This window comes from Phlebotomus papatasi, chromosome 1 (genome assembly GCF_024763615.1).
Source record: "Phlebotomus papatasi isolate M1 chromosome 1, Ppap_2.1, whole genome shotgun sequence".
NCBI lineage: Eukaryota > Metazoa > Arthropoda > Insecta > Diptera > Psychodidae > Phlebotomus > Phlebotomus papatasi.
The window spans coordinates 108799015-108813495 of record NC_077222.1 but is presented as its reverse complement, the minus strand read 5'-3'; the positions used below and the strand labels follow the sequence as shown (position 1 = coordinate 108813495).

Here is a 14481-nt window from a genome sequence, read left to right as displayed (position 1 = left end):
ATATCGGACGATACGGAATTGCAGACAAATCAATTTGGAAATTCGGATAGTTTCCTTAAAACTGTGCAAAAATCAATTAAATAAAACATATAATTTCTAAAGTTATAATTACTAATTTTCTAATAACTTGATTAAATAAAAAAAGAAGTCGTTATCTTACAATCAAATTGGATTTTTCAAGAAGCTTTTTGGCATTTGTATCAAATTTCGGACAGTTTGAATACATAAGCATCAATATTCTGAGTTTGAAAGTCATATTTTTAATATAAATTTAAAATTTTCCTTGCTTCCATTCCAGGAGAACCTTTTGGAAACTTAATTATCTATTAAATAATCCCTAAAATTTTTAAATTGTATAAAAATACAAATAAAGCTTTGTGTGATATATCGGACGCGAAGTTTTTCGAAATTTTTGCCCTTCTTGAAAGACTTTTTCCACAGAATCTCTTTCTAGAACAGATGTATGGAATTTTGAGAAAAATAAAAAGTGTCCGATATTGCAAGTTGTCCGAAATTTAACACAGTACCCTTATATACAAGACAATTATACATTAACAAAGATGTTGTCATATTATCTTTTTTTAGGGCAATTATTAAGGTAATTTCAAAGTATTTTTTTTAAATTGTCAGCATAATTTGTGAATAGTAACAAGGACGCTGTGAAAATAAAGGGAAAAACATGTAGCAAGAAAATTGTACAAGATAATATAGAGTTTCGATCTGTCGATCTCGTTCCGGTCTGCCGGAAGTAAGTTTAAAAGATTAGTGTTTCCAGTACAGTGTAGTAAAGAGAGGTAATCCCGATGCTTTTCATAGTGCGACTTTAACGCATGTTTTTAGACTGATGAAAAATTTTTTCCCCATTTCAAATCAATAAAATTATTCTTTGTTTCATTTAGAATCATGATAGAAAAGTATTTTAGCAATATATTGAACAAAATTAATAAAAGTACGATAATAAAATTACGACAATAAATGTTTTGAATGCATATGCTATGGTAGAACCATCTCGTACACACCGCAAGGAATTCCTAAGACCTTCCTTAGAGTAGGGCTTGTCCTTATGGGTCTTTTCTTTTGTTCCTTTTGGCATATGAAACAGAAAAAGAGTCCTGAAAAATGCAATTTCTGAACCAAAACAATGATATTCACAGCATCCAACTTAGGTCGAAATGTAAACATTCACAAATTCACTTATTTCTGTATGAATTATTAATATATCATTAATATACTCTTACTCACCTTGTAGATCAATAACTAAGCTTCACTTTTATTAATAATTTTGATTGAAAATAATATTTCATAATAAATAAAAACCACTGAACGTTTTCTCAGAAATGAAATTTTTAGTACACAACCCAGCTGGTACGAGTTTGAAAAATATTTGTTTCATCCACTTATTAAACCGATAAAAATATAATTTTTGATTTTTCTTAATGTAGAATAGTTATATTATGTTACTGCAGTGATTAATTATGGAAATAAAAATATAAATTATATTTTAAGTGGATTTATCGGAGTTGAATCGGTCGCGGCATCCGAGTTTTGCAATAGTCGCACTTACATGACCTGACAGTACATAAAAATTTACAATGTTACATGAGCTTAAACGAACGTTATACTTCATAAGAGCGAACTGACATTTAAATTCGACAATTCTTCGGTAAAATCGTGCCGGTTTGCCTATTTTCGTGAATGAACATAGCACGTTCAACATGCCGATTTGCCGATTTCTAGACAAAATGTGCCAATGTGTGGATTTTTCAGCAAAATAGTGCCAATCTGTCAATATTTTTTCTTCAGATCGACACAATTTTGCCATTTGCCGCTCACGATTCACTCTAAGAGTCACATATTCACTCCTTGAACGCTACCTTCGGACGATTCAAGCTTCAAACAACTCATTTTTTTTTAGATTGATTTGTCCGAAGCTTGAGTCATCCGAAGGTAGCGTGCTTTCCCCTGGTGTTCGTTATTTACGGGCACCGCCGTCTTAGCGTTGGTGTAGAACTCCCAAAGTAAAGCGATGGAAAATTCGTTAGCAGAGCTTAGTGTTTTATTAGTTTAAAAAGCATGAAAATATTTCAATAAAATTTTCTTGTTGAAGTTAAATTTTCAGCCCATAGGAAGCCACCTATTTTTAAATGGTAACAGTTTTTTATGATTATTTCTATTGGCTGATGCACTTCGCCAAAAAATGTCAAAGCATAAAACCAAAGTATAGGGTAAGTGTGCCAAATTCCGGCCGGCTTGCAATTTCGGCCACTTTTTTTGTTCCTCGAATTTCGATGAATTTTAGTTTTAGCGTACTTCAGAGATCATACAATGCAAAAACATAACAAAAATGTCGTTTCGACACACGAGATAATGTGAAAATGACACTGGAAAAATTCTAGGAAGGCAAGGAACTTTAAGATTGAAGGTGACCGAAATAGGCCACCAAAGCTGTGTCTACATTTTTATTTATTTTAAAATAGAATAAGAATTATTTGAGTGAAAATGAAGATGATAAACTGCGTATAAAGTCCCAAGCAACACTCCTTAAAAAGAAAGAATAAAAAAATCAATTTGTATTAAAAATATTACATTTCAAACTTGAGGCTTTGGCGCTGGCACGCAACTATGCCGAAATTTGGCACAGTTACCCTATTTGCTTTTTGTGTTCTAGAAATGCAATAGTTTTCTAAATAAATACACACTAAGCTTTCACTATGGCATATTTAATGTAAATATTATGAATTTGTGTATTTTATTTATTGTATTTCCATTGCAATATTTTATGCAAGCATCATAAAGAATTCAATACAAAATACCTTTACTGAATTTGCATAGAACTAAGTGATATAAATATTTTCCAAGTAAATATCGATTGATTGAGGGAATCACTAACTAGTCCTGCCGCGAAAGGCGAGTTGCACCAATGAATTGTGGTCACTACATATCCCTCACTTTTCACATTGAGACAGTTGTAGGGAAATTGCTGAACAGGACGGTTGTCCACAATTCTCGAGCTGAATTTCTGGGAACACTTGGAGATTATTTTTTGCAGAGGAATTTTTCCTGTGGAGCATTAAATTATCTTTCAACAAAATTTCGATCAACGCGAGTGTTTGTTTATACAAAAGTTCTGATGGCTAAGGAGAATTATTTATTTGTTTTGTCTTTTTATCAAGTGATAAAAACTGCAGTATTCGGAGTTTAAAACGCGCGTGATGAAAATATGAGTTGGATATTAACTCAGTGAATAATTTATTGTTATGTGAAATGTGATTTTATCTATCATCACCTCCATTGGGCAAAATAGTAATTTTTGTGTCAGTATTAAAAGCATCTTTAAAAAGCTTTTTATCAATCATCATACATATTAGATTAATTGATTTTTTCCCCATTTTTTACTTTGCTGTTTTTTTTTTATTTTTTCTTTCGATTTTTTTTTAGCATGAAGCACATTGATCCTTTTGATATAGCACGCCAAGCCTTTGAACGATGCAATATCCAGGAAGTTGTGTGTCCGTTTTCTGGGAAGAAATCCCCAGATATCATACGACAGACACTACACCTCAATCCAGACTACGTATATCCCTCACTTATCGCATCACCCATATCTTTTTGTACGTTTCCCAATGCACAATTAGCACGTTTTGCTAAAATTACTAATTTTATTATTTTATTTTTATGCCTCATGCACGATATATATTGCTTTTTAATGCAGACTGTGACGAAGTTCTCGAAGCAGAAAAAGACTACAACCTTCCACTTCCTGGTGCCTTTGGCCAAGAGACACATTCTGAGAGAACTTTTCTAGACAGTGCTGAAAATTCATGTGAAACCTTTCGATCATTTAGTGGACTTTTTAATTTTGAAGGAACTAGGACACCGAAATCCTTGAGTGATACAAGTGAGGAATTCATTTCAACTCCTTCGCCAGTATCTCCTCCGGAATTACCTCAAAGTGAGTTTAAAAATTTTATTCAAGGTTCCAAAAGAGTTCTTTACTACATTTTTCCTAAAATCTTAAAGGTGAAGAAGACATCTATTCAGATGAAGAAAGTCCTCTGAGGGCAACATTTTCTCCTGTCCCGGAGAAATCTACAGAAGAACCACCTGCAGATGCTGAGAATTCCAAGACAAACTGCCCAAAGATACCCAAAGAAGATGCATCAAACCAAAGACAGAAGAAACAAAAGAGACTCAAAAGCATCCTTGAGAAAATATCCACACTGAGGCAGAAAGAAAATGAGGTAAGATTCAAAAACCATTTAGGGCAGTGTCACATTGACCGTCAAATCATTAACGTCACCGAGGGCGTAGCGGGAGACAGGCAAGAAGGAGCCGTTAAACTAAAAATAATAATAATAAAAACTAAAAATGATGTAAGACCGCAAAGATTTAGCTCAACTTACACTCAATCCCGGTATTATGCACATTTACGGGACCGAAAAAAAACGCGCGAAATGGCATTACGCACCGAGAACGTATCGATATAACGAATTTCGTGCGGAGTAAAAGTAGTTAAAAAAAGATTAAACTGTTTAATAGATATGCATTAACGAACAGTACTTTTTGGCCAGAGTTCTGCAATAAATGGATAGAATATTTTAAAAAAATTTACCCTAATAAAAGAAATTAAAAGTTTATTCTAAAAGAGTAGCAAAATGTTTTCAAATTTCCCGCATCGCAAAATAGTATACATTTAGTCGTATTTCAAAAATGATTTCATAAATTGATTCCCAATGGTAGGCAATCTTGCATAATTGTATGTGCATAATTCCGTCAGGTGCATAATCCCGAAGGACTTAATGCCGGGACTGAGTGTAGAGACATTACCCAGAAATGCGCTATTACTGGCATAAAGATTTCTTATTCAGTTCAAAATCATTCACTTTGGATTAAAAATGGATTTATATATATTTTTTCTTTTGGAAACAATCCACAAAATGTAATATTAAAAACAGGTGGCAAAGGTTGCAAGGCCACGATAAAGAACTCTCCGTGAAATATTTCTCCTAGTTTAGGTGCATACCGATTTATTCATACTAAAATAGAAAATTGCTTAAGAGTGCATTTTAGGATGTTTTTGCATGAGTGACAAGCAAAAGCATAAATCAAAGCAGTGTAAAAGCGTCCCAGGCTTTGCGAAGTGCTCGACCTCGTTTACCGGTTCTCAACCGATATAAACCGATTCATAAATCACTCAAAAGATCCCCCAAAATAGTTTTAAGAGTAATAAAATTGGTTGTAGGGCAAAAGTTACTATTACTCGGTTTATAAAAGGTTTATTACCGGTTTATAAATTATTATACTTAATTATACTTAATGAAATTTTCCTGATCTAAAAGGTGTGCCTGAGCCATAAAAACTGATATTGAAAATGGATTTACGACTAATTTTAAACTTTATTTTTTAATCAAAAATGCAATTTCCTCGAAGAAAAGATAGATAGATAGATAATTTTTATTCCCACTCTGTAACCTGGTTGCGTCTGCTGCCGCCTTACCATTACCGGCCTCCCCAGGTAAGCGGCCGAAACCCTGGTTCAATAGGCTGTGTATATGCTACTCATACAATCAAGTAGTCTGCAGTACAATTATGGAATTAATAAATAAACTAAGAAATAAAAAAAATAAAAAAAGCTATTCAGATCCACAAGAACGTTATTAGGTATCTGTCTAATTTCGTAGAAATGTCAAAAACTATGGAGAAATGGATAAATAAAACTATTCCAAAGTGTTTTTTTTTCCCAAGATATTCAAATATTTGATGTCCTAAAGGGTTTTATTGATTTTTTAAAATTGGACTTTTGTTAAAAAATTTCACATTTAGTCCGCCTCTTATTAAAACCCTTCCTATGGTCTTAAGCTCTGGCATTAAAGCTTAACTGTTTTTCTAATATTTTGCACATTTTTATCAGGAATTTCATTTATCACAGAAGAAACAAGAGAACCCCAAAAGCTTCATTGAGAAAATTACTACACTGAGACAGAAAGAAAATGAGGTGAGATTGGAAGAAAATTTAAGGCTGAATCACATTGACCGTTGAATTTTTACCATTATCGTTACAGCGTGACAGTTTTTCTCAATTTTATAAATTTGTTATTACGAATCACTAACAAAATTACATTTAATATCTTGAAAATTATTTGTAATAATCTAAATAAAATATTTAAAATAGTCTAAAACTGTTAAGATTAAATTAAAAAAAAAAATCATCACAGTCAATGTGAAAAAAGTCACAGTCAATGTGATTACAGCTCTTTAAGATGACGAAATGCCGTATATTTTATCTCTTTACTTTGGGAAAGCTTTGTTGGATTTCATTTTTATTTATTTCGCATATTTTTTTCGTAATTTCTTAATTTGATTTGGTACAAATTATAAAATAGCTATTTTTAAAAGTCGGATGAGAGTTTTTGGATATAGTTGGACGAGGTGAATTTCCTGCGAGGGCATTTTACCTTAATTCTAATTTTTATCATAAATTTTTAATAATTGTATTTCGTTATGCTTCCCTTTTGTAATTTCAAGCTTTTTTTGACTTTCTATCTAAATTGTTTTTTTTTCTAAAAAGGTTGAAAATTTTGTTTTGTTCAATATTCCAAATTTTGTAGCAGGACTCAATTTTAAGTAGGACTTAAAATTCTACTCAAAATTAAGAAAATGAAAATTATTTGGAAAAATACAAAATTATCCTAACAATATAGGGTAAAATTTGTAATTCCGGACAGTAGCAGAATTTCGGATAAACCAATTTTGATCATTTTATTTCTAAAATTTAGTATTTGCTTTCACAAAATACTTTGCAGATTGTTGTGACCGATTTTCATCAAGTTTTAAAGGAGTAGTTAGAACTTTAAATTCGTTTGTTCGGAATTCCTTGTTATTCGAAATTCCATTTTGCCCAACATTTCAAATTTTACAGTAGGTACTCTTCAAGATAAATCAATTCGGAGTAAAATTTGAAATTCCGGACAAGGTCCCGGTCAAAATACCGAAAGCAAAAATTCCGAAAGCCAAAATCCTGAAAGTAAAAATCCCAAATTCTTAAAAGTGTCATACCTACTCTCACTTTAGCATCCGCGGTTACTGGAGGCAAAGGGAAATCTTCAGTGTCTTGGGAAATTATTCTACATATTATCCTCCATATAATTTCATATCTTTCAGGATTTTGAATTTCGAAATTCAAGATTTTGGCTTTCGGGATCTTGGCCTTCGGGATTTTGGCTACCTCCGTCCGGACAATATAGAATTCCGGACAGATCAATTTGGTAGTTCAACTTTAAAGATTATTGTGATTGATTTTATCAAGTTTAAAGAACTCTAAATTCGTTTGTCCGAAATTCCAAACATTGCCCTATTGACTACATTTTTTTAAAGGCGTTTTATATTTCTCTCTGCACAAGGATGCTTACGAAAAGTTACGGCATTTCGTAAAATTACTATACATATTTACCAAAAAAGAACTCTGATTTAAGATTAATTTCAGAAACAGGAAGTGTTAAGAAACAATCCAAATATGACTGGTGATGAGACCTTAATGATATCCGTGGATGCCCTGAGGGATGACGGTAGGATTCTCAAGCACTTTAATATCCCTATAGCAGTGTCGTCCCTTCCTGAAATATCGAATTATCAGGAGAGTTCTTCTGGAGACCGATCACTACCTCTGAAGAAGAGATACCAGGCGTTCCAGGAAGATCTATTGAAGTACGAGAAATCCAGGCGAAAGACCCGCAACAAGAATATCCTGAAAGACATGCTTCAGAAGAGCAAATCGAAAGTCATAAGGGCTCCTAGCAGGAGGACTGAAGTAAGTGATGATGTCCCTCTTGACCTATCACGCTACTCTCGTCGGGAGACTTCTCAGAAAATCTCATCCAAGCCAACAGAGATTTCCAGAGTAATTGAAATTCCTGCTCAAGAGGCTCCTTTTCAGCCTCCTCAACCTCTTCATCATCCCATCCCTCTGAGATACCTCGTGCAATATCCTCAAGTTAGAAATTCTGAAGAATCATCGGAAGTCCCGATATTTTATCCTCCTCCAATTTCCGGAATTAACGGAATTCCGAGGATTGTGAATCCACCTAATACCCCATCCTATTCCTATCCTCCTATTGTTCAATCCAACACCTATCCAAAGCCTGTGACCACCCCCCCGAGACTTAGAAGTTTCAGTGTGAGTTCTTCTTTAATCTTATTTCAAATATTTTCGTTATTTTTTAAGTACCTGTAAGGTACCCCCTTATTCATCAGAGATGGCGCTTTAACAGAGTTGTAATTAGGGGTAAAATATTTTTGTATTTAATTTTACTTAATTTTTTTTACTCAGTGTTTTTAGTTTATTAGAATTATGTTAGAATATAACCTAAAATGACTCCATTTTGCTAGGAATATTTTCCCACTTTCTTTGTTTCGTTTAGGATTATTAACCCTCTAACAGTGTTATCCTTAATATGCGAAAAAAAGTTGTAAGGAAATGTTTTCTAGGATATTTATGAGCCAATAAAGTAAAAAAAATCATCCATTCTTTATTATCTCTTTTAGTTTAGACGCTAGGTGAGGAAATATTTAAAAAAAAAATGAAACTCTTTTTGCTTTTAAAATTCACATTTTTACTTTTTTCAAAATTTTTCAAATAAAATATACAATGTAGAATGACATATCTTTAACTCTTTCGTCTCCTTCGGGACTATGGGTACCCATGGAAGCAACAATTTTTTTAGACTATCTAGAATCGATAAAAATCTGATTCTTCTGGATAATTACAAACTATAAAGATGTCCAAATCTAGGATATTTTTTGCAGGATCCTAATTAACTCCTGAGCTTAGATATTTTTGGTCAAAAATCGTGAATTTTCGATTTTCTGCTTCCTTGCAGATATTGTGACTTTTTTGATATTTCTAGACCAGAATAAGGAAAAACCTCTCGGGGCCAATAAGTATGATAACTAGCAATTACAGATTGCATAAATTCGAAAAATATTTCTTTCTTAAATTTTCAAAAAACTTGTTCAAACTTTATGGGTACTCTCGTCCACAAAACTCTAGAGGTCAAATGTAAGGTTATCCCGCCAATGCCTGCCATTTGCTTTTTGACACCAACCTTTTATCAAAATTCCAAGCGGGAACTACTTTTTTGCCAATATGGCTGATAATTTTGACATTTGGCAGCGAGGCAGATTGCTTTCGGGGAAGTTTCTCCTATTCTTCCGGATTTTGGTGAATTCTGTTTGTCCAAGAAGTGTTTTTTTGGCTCTTGAGAAAGCTTAATATGTCTACAATAACTTCGTGTTGAAGGAAATGTGTTTTAAAGTGTTATTATGTGAAATATTTTGAGGAATCTGTTGGCAAGCAGAAACTTGGTGTCTTCTTGACCACTTCCTGGACATCCCACAAGATACTGGTCAATAATTCTTCTTGTTTTAGTGATCAACATTGTAAAGGAGTCATTTAACACGCAAAAACAATTCACAAAATTGATATTATTGGCTTTTGGAAAATTGAAGTTTGTCTCCTTTTCGCTCTTTTGGGGACGAGAGTACCCATGAGTTTTCCAATTTCCCAGAGGCGGACAAAATTCTTTCTCTACAAAAGTATCATATTTGATCACTAAGACTTACAATACAGTGAGTTTTACTGAAATTCGTTCGCTGGATATGTTGTGGTTCGGAAAGAGTTAAGTAAAAAATAAATTTATTTTACTCAGATAACTTTAAACCGGTATTTTTCTTGGAATTAGAAATGAGTTTGTTCTGTACAAATATTTTTTGTTGCTTTTCTCTGACGTGTCACACAAAACTGGGGATAGCAACTAAACGAAGTCAAAATGAGATCAAACTTTCAAAAGATGTTAGTATACCGAGGACATTATAGCACTTTTAAATAAATTGTAATCGCAGTAAATGTGATTTTTGTGAAGATCGTCTCGAGAGGTCTTACCAGTTAGAGGGTTAAAGTGGCGATAAATTATTATGGAACGCATATGAAATTACAAAAATAGGGCATTGCTTTTTAACCAAAGTTTAAATATCAGCATGAAGTGTTACGTTTACTGTAATGCTAACGAAGTACAAAATCAGTGATATTATAATCGATAGATAGAATCATAGTTTGTTTGTTTATCAAAATACTTACATTTACCCAGAAGTTTTGTCAAATTGCAAAAACCTAGGCGAATCTGAAGCACGAATCATTATGTGGATCCAGCATGACACAGAATTTAAATATTTTGTCAAAAACTTGAAAATTAGGTTTGAGTAGGGTATAAAAGAGACTTTCTAATAGACAGTAAATTTATTTTAAAAATAGATTTTAATAAATACATTGCTTTTTATAATTATTCTGAACAATTGAATGCCTTTCAAGCTTAAGTCCATCTAATAGAATTTGTTTCTATAACACAAATCAGCAAAACACAAATGATATATTCATATGCCTTTTACCAGGATCTCTTATACCGTATGATATTGCATACAATCCATTCTGATGGTCTGTTACCACTTGAAATAAAAAGATGCTGTTCATCGTGACATCTGAGGAAAGAAACGATCACACTTAATTAGTGGTGCGTATTGCTTTCCATCAAAAGATGTGGTACCAATGTATTGTAGTAGGACTGTTGAGCCTAGAGGAGTTGGGGAGAAAGCCCGTCTCGACAAAGACTCTTCTAAGCCAACAGTACCAATCATTGTCCAGTTGGGGTGTAACTTTGAGAGGTGTTGTAACCACAGCTAACTTCAAGTGACGATATCGCTCAGTCGGTCTTCACCAGTGAAGTGGGGAGGACGCCAGATTCGTGGCTCTTTTTGAATGGGCAATGGGGGTTCACTTCCGGAGATAAGCGATGAAGGGTGCTCTAGCATGTTCTGGTGTGGACCCGTAGCAATTTTTGCTGCGGTTTCATACCTGGAAACTTAAGATTGTTTACAATAATTTTCCAATCAGTATCCAAAAATAATGAATTATCCAATTTTCAATTTATTTTTTTTTTTAAATTCAAGTCAATTTAATTTCATCTCATTTCGTCTTTTTACTACCCTTCCCATGCGTCCATCGCCGTCTTAGCGTTTATTCCAGCTTCCAGGACTAAACAACAATGTCATTGTTAAAGCTGCATTGGAAATAAGCCAGACATAATTGAGAGAGAAGAAAAACCACTTCCAAGCCAAATGCTTTTTAGAAAAGTGGCAAAGTTTCCAGTGCTGAAAAGCTCGAACTTGTGACTAAGATTCTAATTCCTCAAAAGTACTTTGAGATCATTTACCAGTTTACAACCAACCGATTTATTATGCACCTAGAGTCGCCCAAAAAAAATTACAGAGACACAATACAATTTCGAATAAAATTGTGTTATTGGTTATTGGTGGGTATTGGTTATTATTGAGTTATTGGTTCATAACCGGTTTACGTACTACCGATATGTAACCAATTGATACCGGTTTTTTTTGTCAGAAATTGAAAGACTTTCAACGAGCCCTCACATGAACCCCTTTGGTTGGGAAATATGCTCTCTGGAGCCATTTAGACCTTTGATCTTGGAAATCGTCTGAAAAAATGGCCCGCGGGACAGGTTTTTACTTTTCTCTCTGTGGAGTTCGAAAAAGGTGTGTCTAATTGAGGTTCTTAACAATCTCACCTACTATTTCTATATTCGGGAATTCTTAAAAGAGACAAAGCAATCATGTTGAGTGGATAGTTTTCGGAAACAAACCTAAATATATATTGTATGAATTTGAGAAGATTATGGAGTAAAAATTATATCTTCTGTGACGATTGATAGTAATTATTTAAAAAAGCAGGACCGAAAATTTTAACGCTTGTACTTCGAGGGCTTCACTTTAGAGTCACTTTCCTAAATAATATCTTCTGGCCAGACGTCGAGGCTGCATATAGCTTTATTTTTGTTCAAAAGTGAAGCTGAGAGCTTCAGGCGACTTGCTTACACTTCTCGCATCTGAGATCTAAGAGAAAATTTTCAAAAAAAAAAAAAATCAAAAACTTGTAAAAATCCGGCCTTTTTCTTTATAGTTTCTTTAACCCGAATTGTTTTTATTTCTTGTAATAAAAAATAGGTGTGATTAGAAGGAATCACACCTATTACTAAATATATATTTAGAAATTTACCACTTTAAATGAATGGATATATAAAAAAGTACTCAAACGGTCTATTTTTGACAAATATCAATAACATTGATTTTTAAGAAATAAATTTCAGTAAAAGCGAAATGTTTCTAAAAACTTACTTATCTCACAAAAGAATTAGCAGTCTTGTTTTAAAACTAAAACTCTTCGTTATATATAAACTTAAAGATGAGATCCTGATTGAGAGGGCTCAAAAATCGATATTTTATTGGCCTTACTGATAATAGTTTCCTTTAGAATTGTACATCACAAATTTTAAAGTAATATCTATATATTTTTTCAAAATTACGCTTCTGAGAAACTCAGTATGGCCCTAGAAAAGCTCAAAAGAAAAAAAAACTAATTGATCGATCGAGTTGCTTACAAAACCATTTGAAATACTATAAAAACTCTTCAGTGAATATGAACTAAAAACATTTAGAAAAAATGTTTTCGTCGATCGATGTTTTTTGTTATATATGAAAAACTAAAAAATTTAATTTTGAGTTAATTAATTTGATCCACATTGAGGCGAATTAATATTATTTAATTTTTTTAATATCTTAGTCCAGTAGTTTTTCTCTAATCACTAAAAACAACACTTTAATTATTTGTGAAGCAGATTTCTGTAAATGATTTTTAATCTTGCTCTTCTAATATTTTGAATATTACAAACTCACGTATAAGGTTTATGAATAAATTTGTAATTTAAGTGGCAAAAGAAAAAAAATTGATTAACGAGGGTTTGAATTGAATTGCTTGCCCCCCCCCCACGCTCCCGACTAAATCGAAGTTACACGTAAGCTGAATAGAAACAAATGAAGAATGTCACAAAATGAATTAAGGAAAGTTTATCACTATTAAAAAATACAACAGACTTCTTGCGACCCCTAATTCGTCTCTGGGCACAAAAAACTTTTTGCCGATTTCGCAAAATTTGACCAAGTTTCCCATGTTCTCTCTCACTATATTTTTTGTGTACATTTACAATTCTTATACCAATAAAAGCCCTATTTATCTGACGTATTATGAGCCAAATCATTAGGGTAAGCACGTATTAATAAAAAACATATTGGCACAATACCTGTGGAATGACACCTCCAGAGAATTTCGCTGGTCGCCGTTGATGCAATTTTTCACAAATACACCTATTTTTTCTCACTTTGCAGCACAAAGAAATATATTCAAGAGTTTTTACACACCTTTTCACTGGGTTTTACGGGACTTTCTTCAATATTTTCCCGATTTTTCCACAAGAACTGCGCAAGTTAATTCGAGGAAATTGCTTCGCGTGGGAACTGTCAGAAGAGGTTTTGATTGTTTTTCCGCCAGATTCGCTAGTAGTTCGCTACTAGTTCTTCGCGCAACCGCTCGCGCCGCCCTCACGCTCGATTTTTGAATTCTCTATAGAGAATTTGCTAAAATAACGACATTGACAGGGGGGTGCCTGTGACTTACTATCCCATTCCTGCTAGGTACTATGAAAGGCATCCTGAGGCTGTTCAGATTAGGAAATCTATTCCCCAAAATGTCCTTCAAGCCCCACAAATGTCCGTTTTGGATGGAAGAAATCCTCTCTCACGATCTCAGGCTGCCTCTTATGTCCAGTATCCTCCTGGTCAACTTCACTACCTACCCCAATCTTCCGTGATCTATCGACCTCGTCAGGCAGAAAAACCCAGAAATCCTCCTGTAACTTATCCCTATTCCCTCCATCCTCCTCAGACTTCTCAGTATCCCCCTTCCAGCAACTATCTTCCCTATCAAACTGCCCAATTTATCCCTCAAACCTCCCAGAGGCAACCCAATACTCAGATTGTTCAGGAAGTTCCACATCTGAGACCCGTACGAAAACCCTCCTCAGAAAGGGCACATTTGAGGAACCTCCTCGTGGAAAATGGGACAAAGGAGAGAGTTGCAGCCCCTAAAGCAACATTTTCTGATGAAATTCCCATTTTCCATGTGAGAAATCCTTCCTATCGCGGTGTTCCTTTTCCCACGCACGAACCCCATCCCAACAACGGTGTGTATTTTTCCCACGGTATTTAATGAAAATGCATTTGTACAAAGGAAAAGACAGTAACAATTTCTGATTTAGATTTTCTCAGAAGTTGAAAGAAATAGAAAAAAACAGTCCTAGAGACACGGAAATACTTTTGCAAAATTGATAAATGGGAAGACGATTGTAAATTTTGTATTTTGTAATAAAAATTTCAGGTGAATCTCAAAAAAGTCATTTACTTGGTTGTTGGTGGTATTTTTAACGTGGAATCCGTGATACCCAAGGCACGAAATAGCAACAGAGGCGTGATCAAGGGAATACCTTATGGAAGTCTATAAATATTTCTCATGACAAAGTTTTT

The 14481-nt window shown here is 33.7% G+C and overlaps 1 protein-coding gene across 1 annotated transcript; it reads left to right on the top strand.

Moving 5' to 3' along the window:
* The first annotated feature begins 2953 nt into the window (after window positions 1–2953).
* On the top strand, window positions 2954–14344 carry LOC129799182 (uncharacterized). Its single transcript, XM_055842862.1, has 6 exons — window positions 2954–3611; window positions 3713–3952; window positions 4021–4241; window positions 5912–5995; window positions 7484–8138; window positions 13566–14344. The coding sequence occupies exons 1-6, from the start codon at window positions 3440–3442 to the stop codon at window positions 14165–14167; spliced, it is 1974 nt and encodes a 657-aa protein (XP_055698837.1). The 5' UTR covers window positions 2954–3439; the 3' UTR covers window positions 14168–14344.
* The last annotated feature ends 137 nt before the right edge of the window (window positions 14345–14481 follow it).

Excerpts from the sequence above, each read along its gene's own strand:
- LOC129799182 (XM_055842862.1), top strand. The coding sequence starts at position 3,440 with ATGAAGCACATTGATCCTTTTGATATAGCACGCCAAGCCTTTGAACGA. Across the intron at positions 3,612-3,712 it reads CGCATCACCCATATCTTTTT|ACTGTGACGAAGTTCTCGAA; the intron begins GTACGTTTCCCA and ends TTTTTAATGCAG. Across the intron at positions 4,242-5,911 it reads TGAGGCAGAAAGAAAATGAG|GAATTTCATTTATCACAGAA; the intron begins GTAAGATTCAAA and ends CATTTTTATCAG.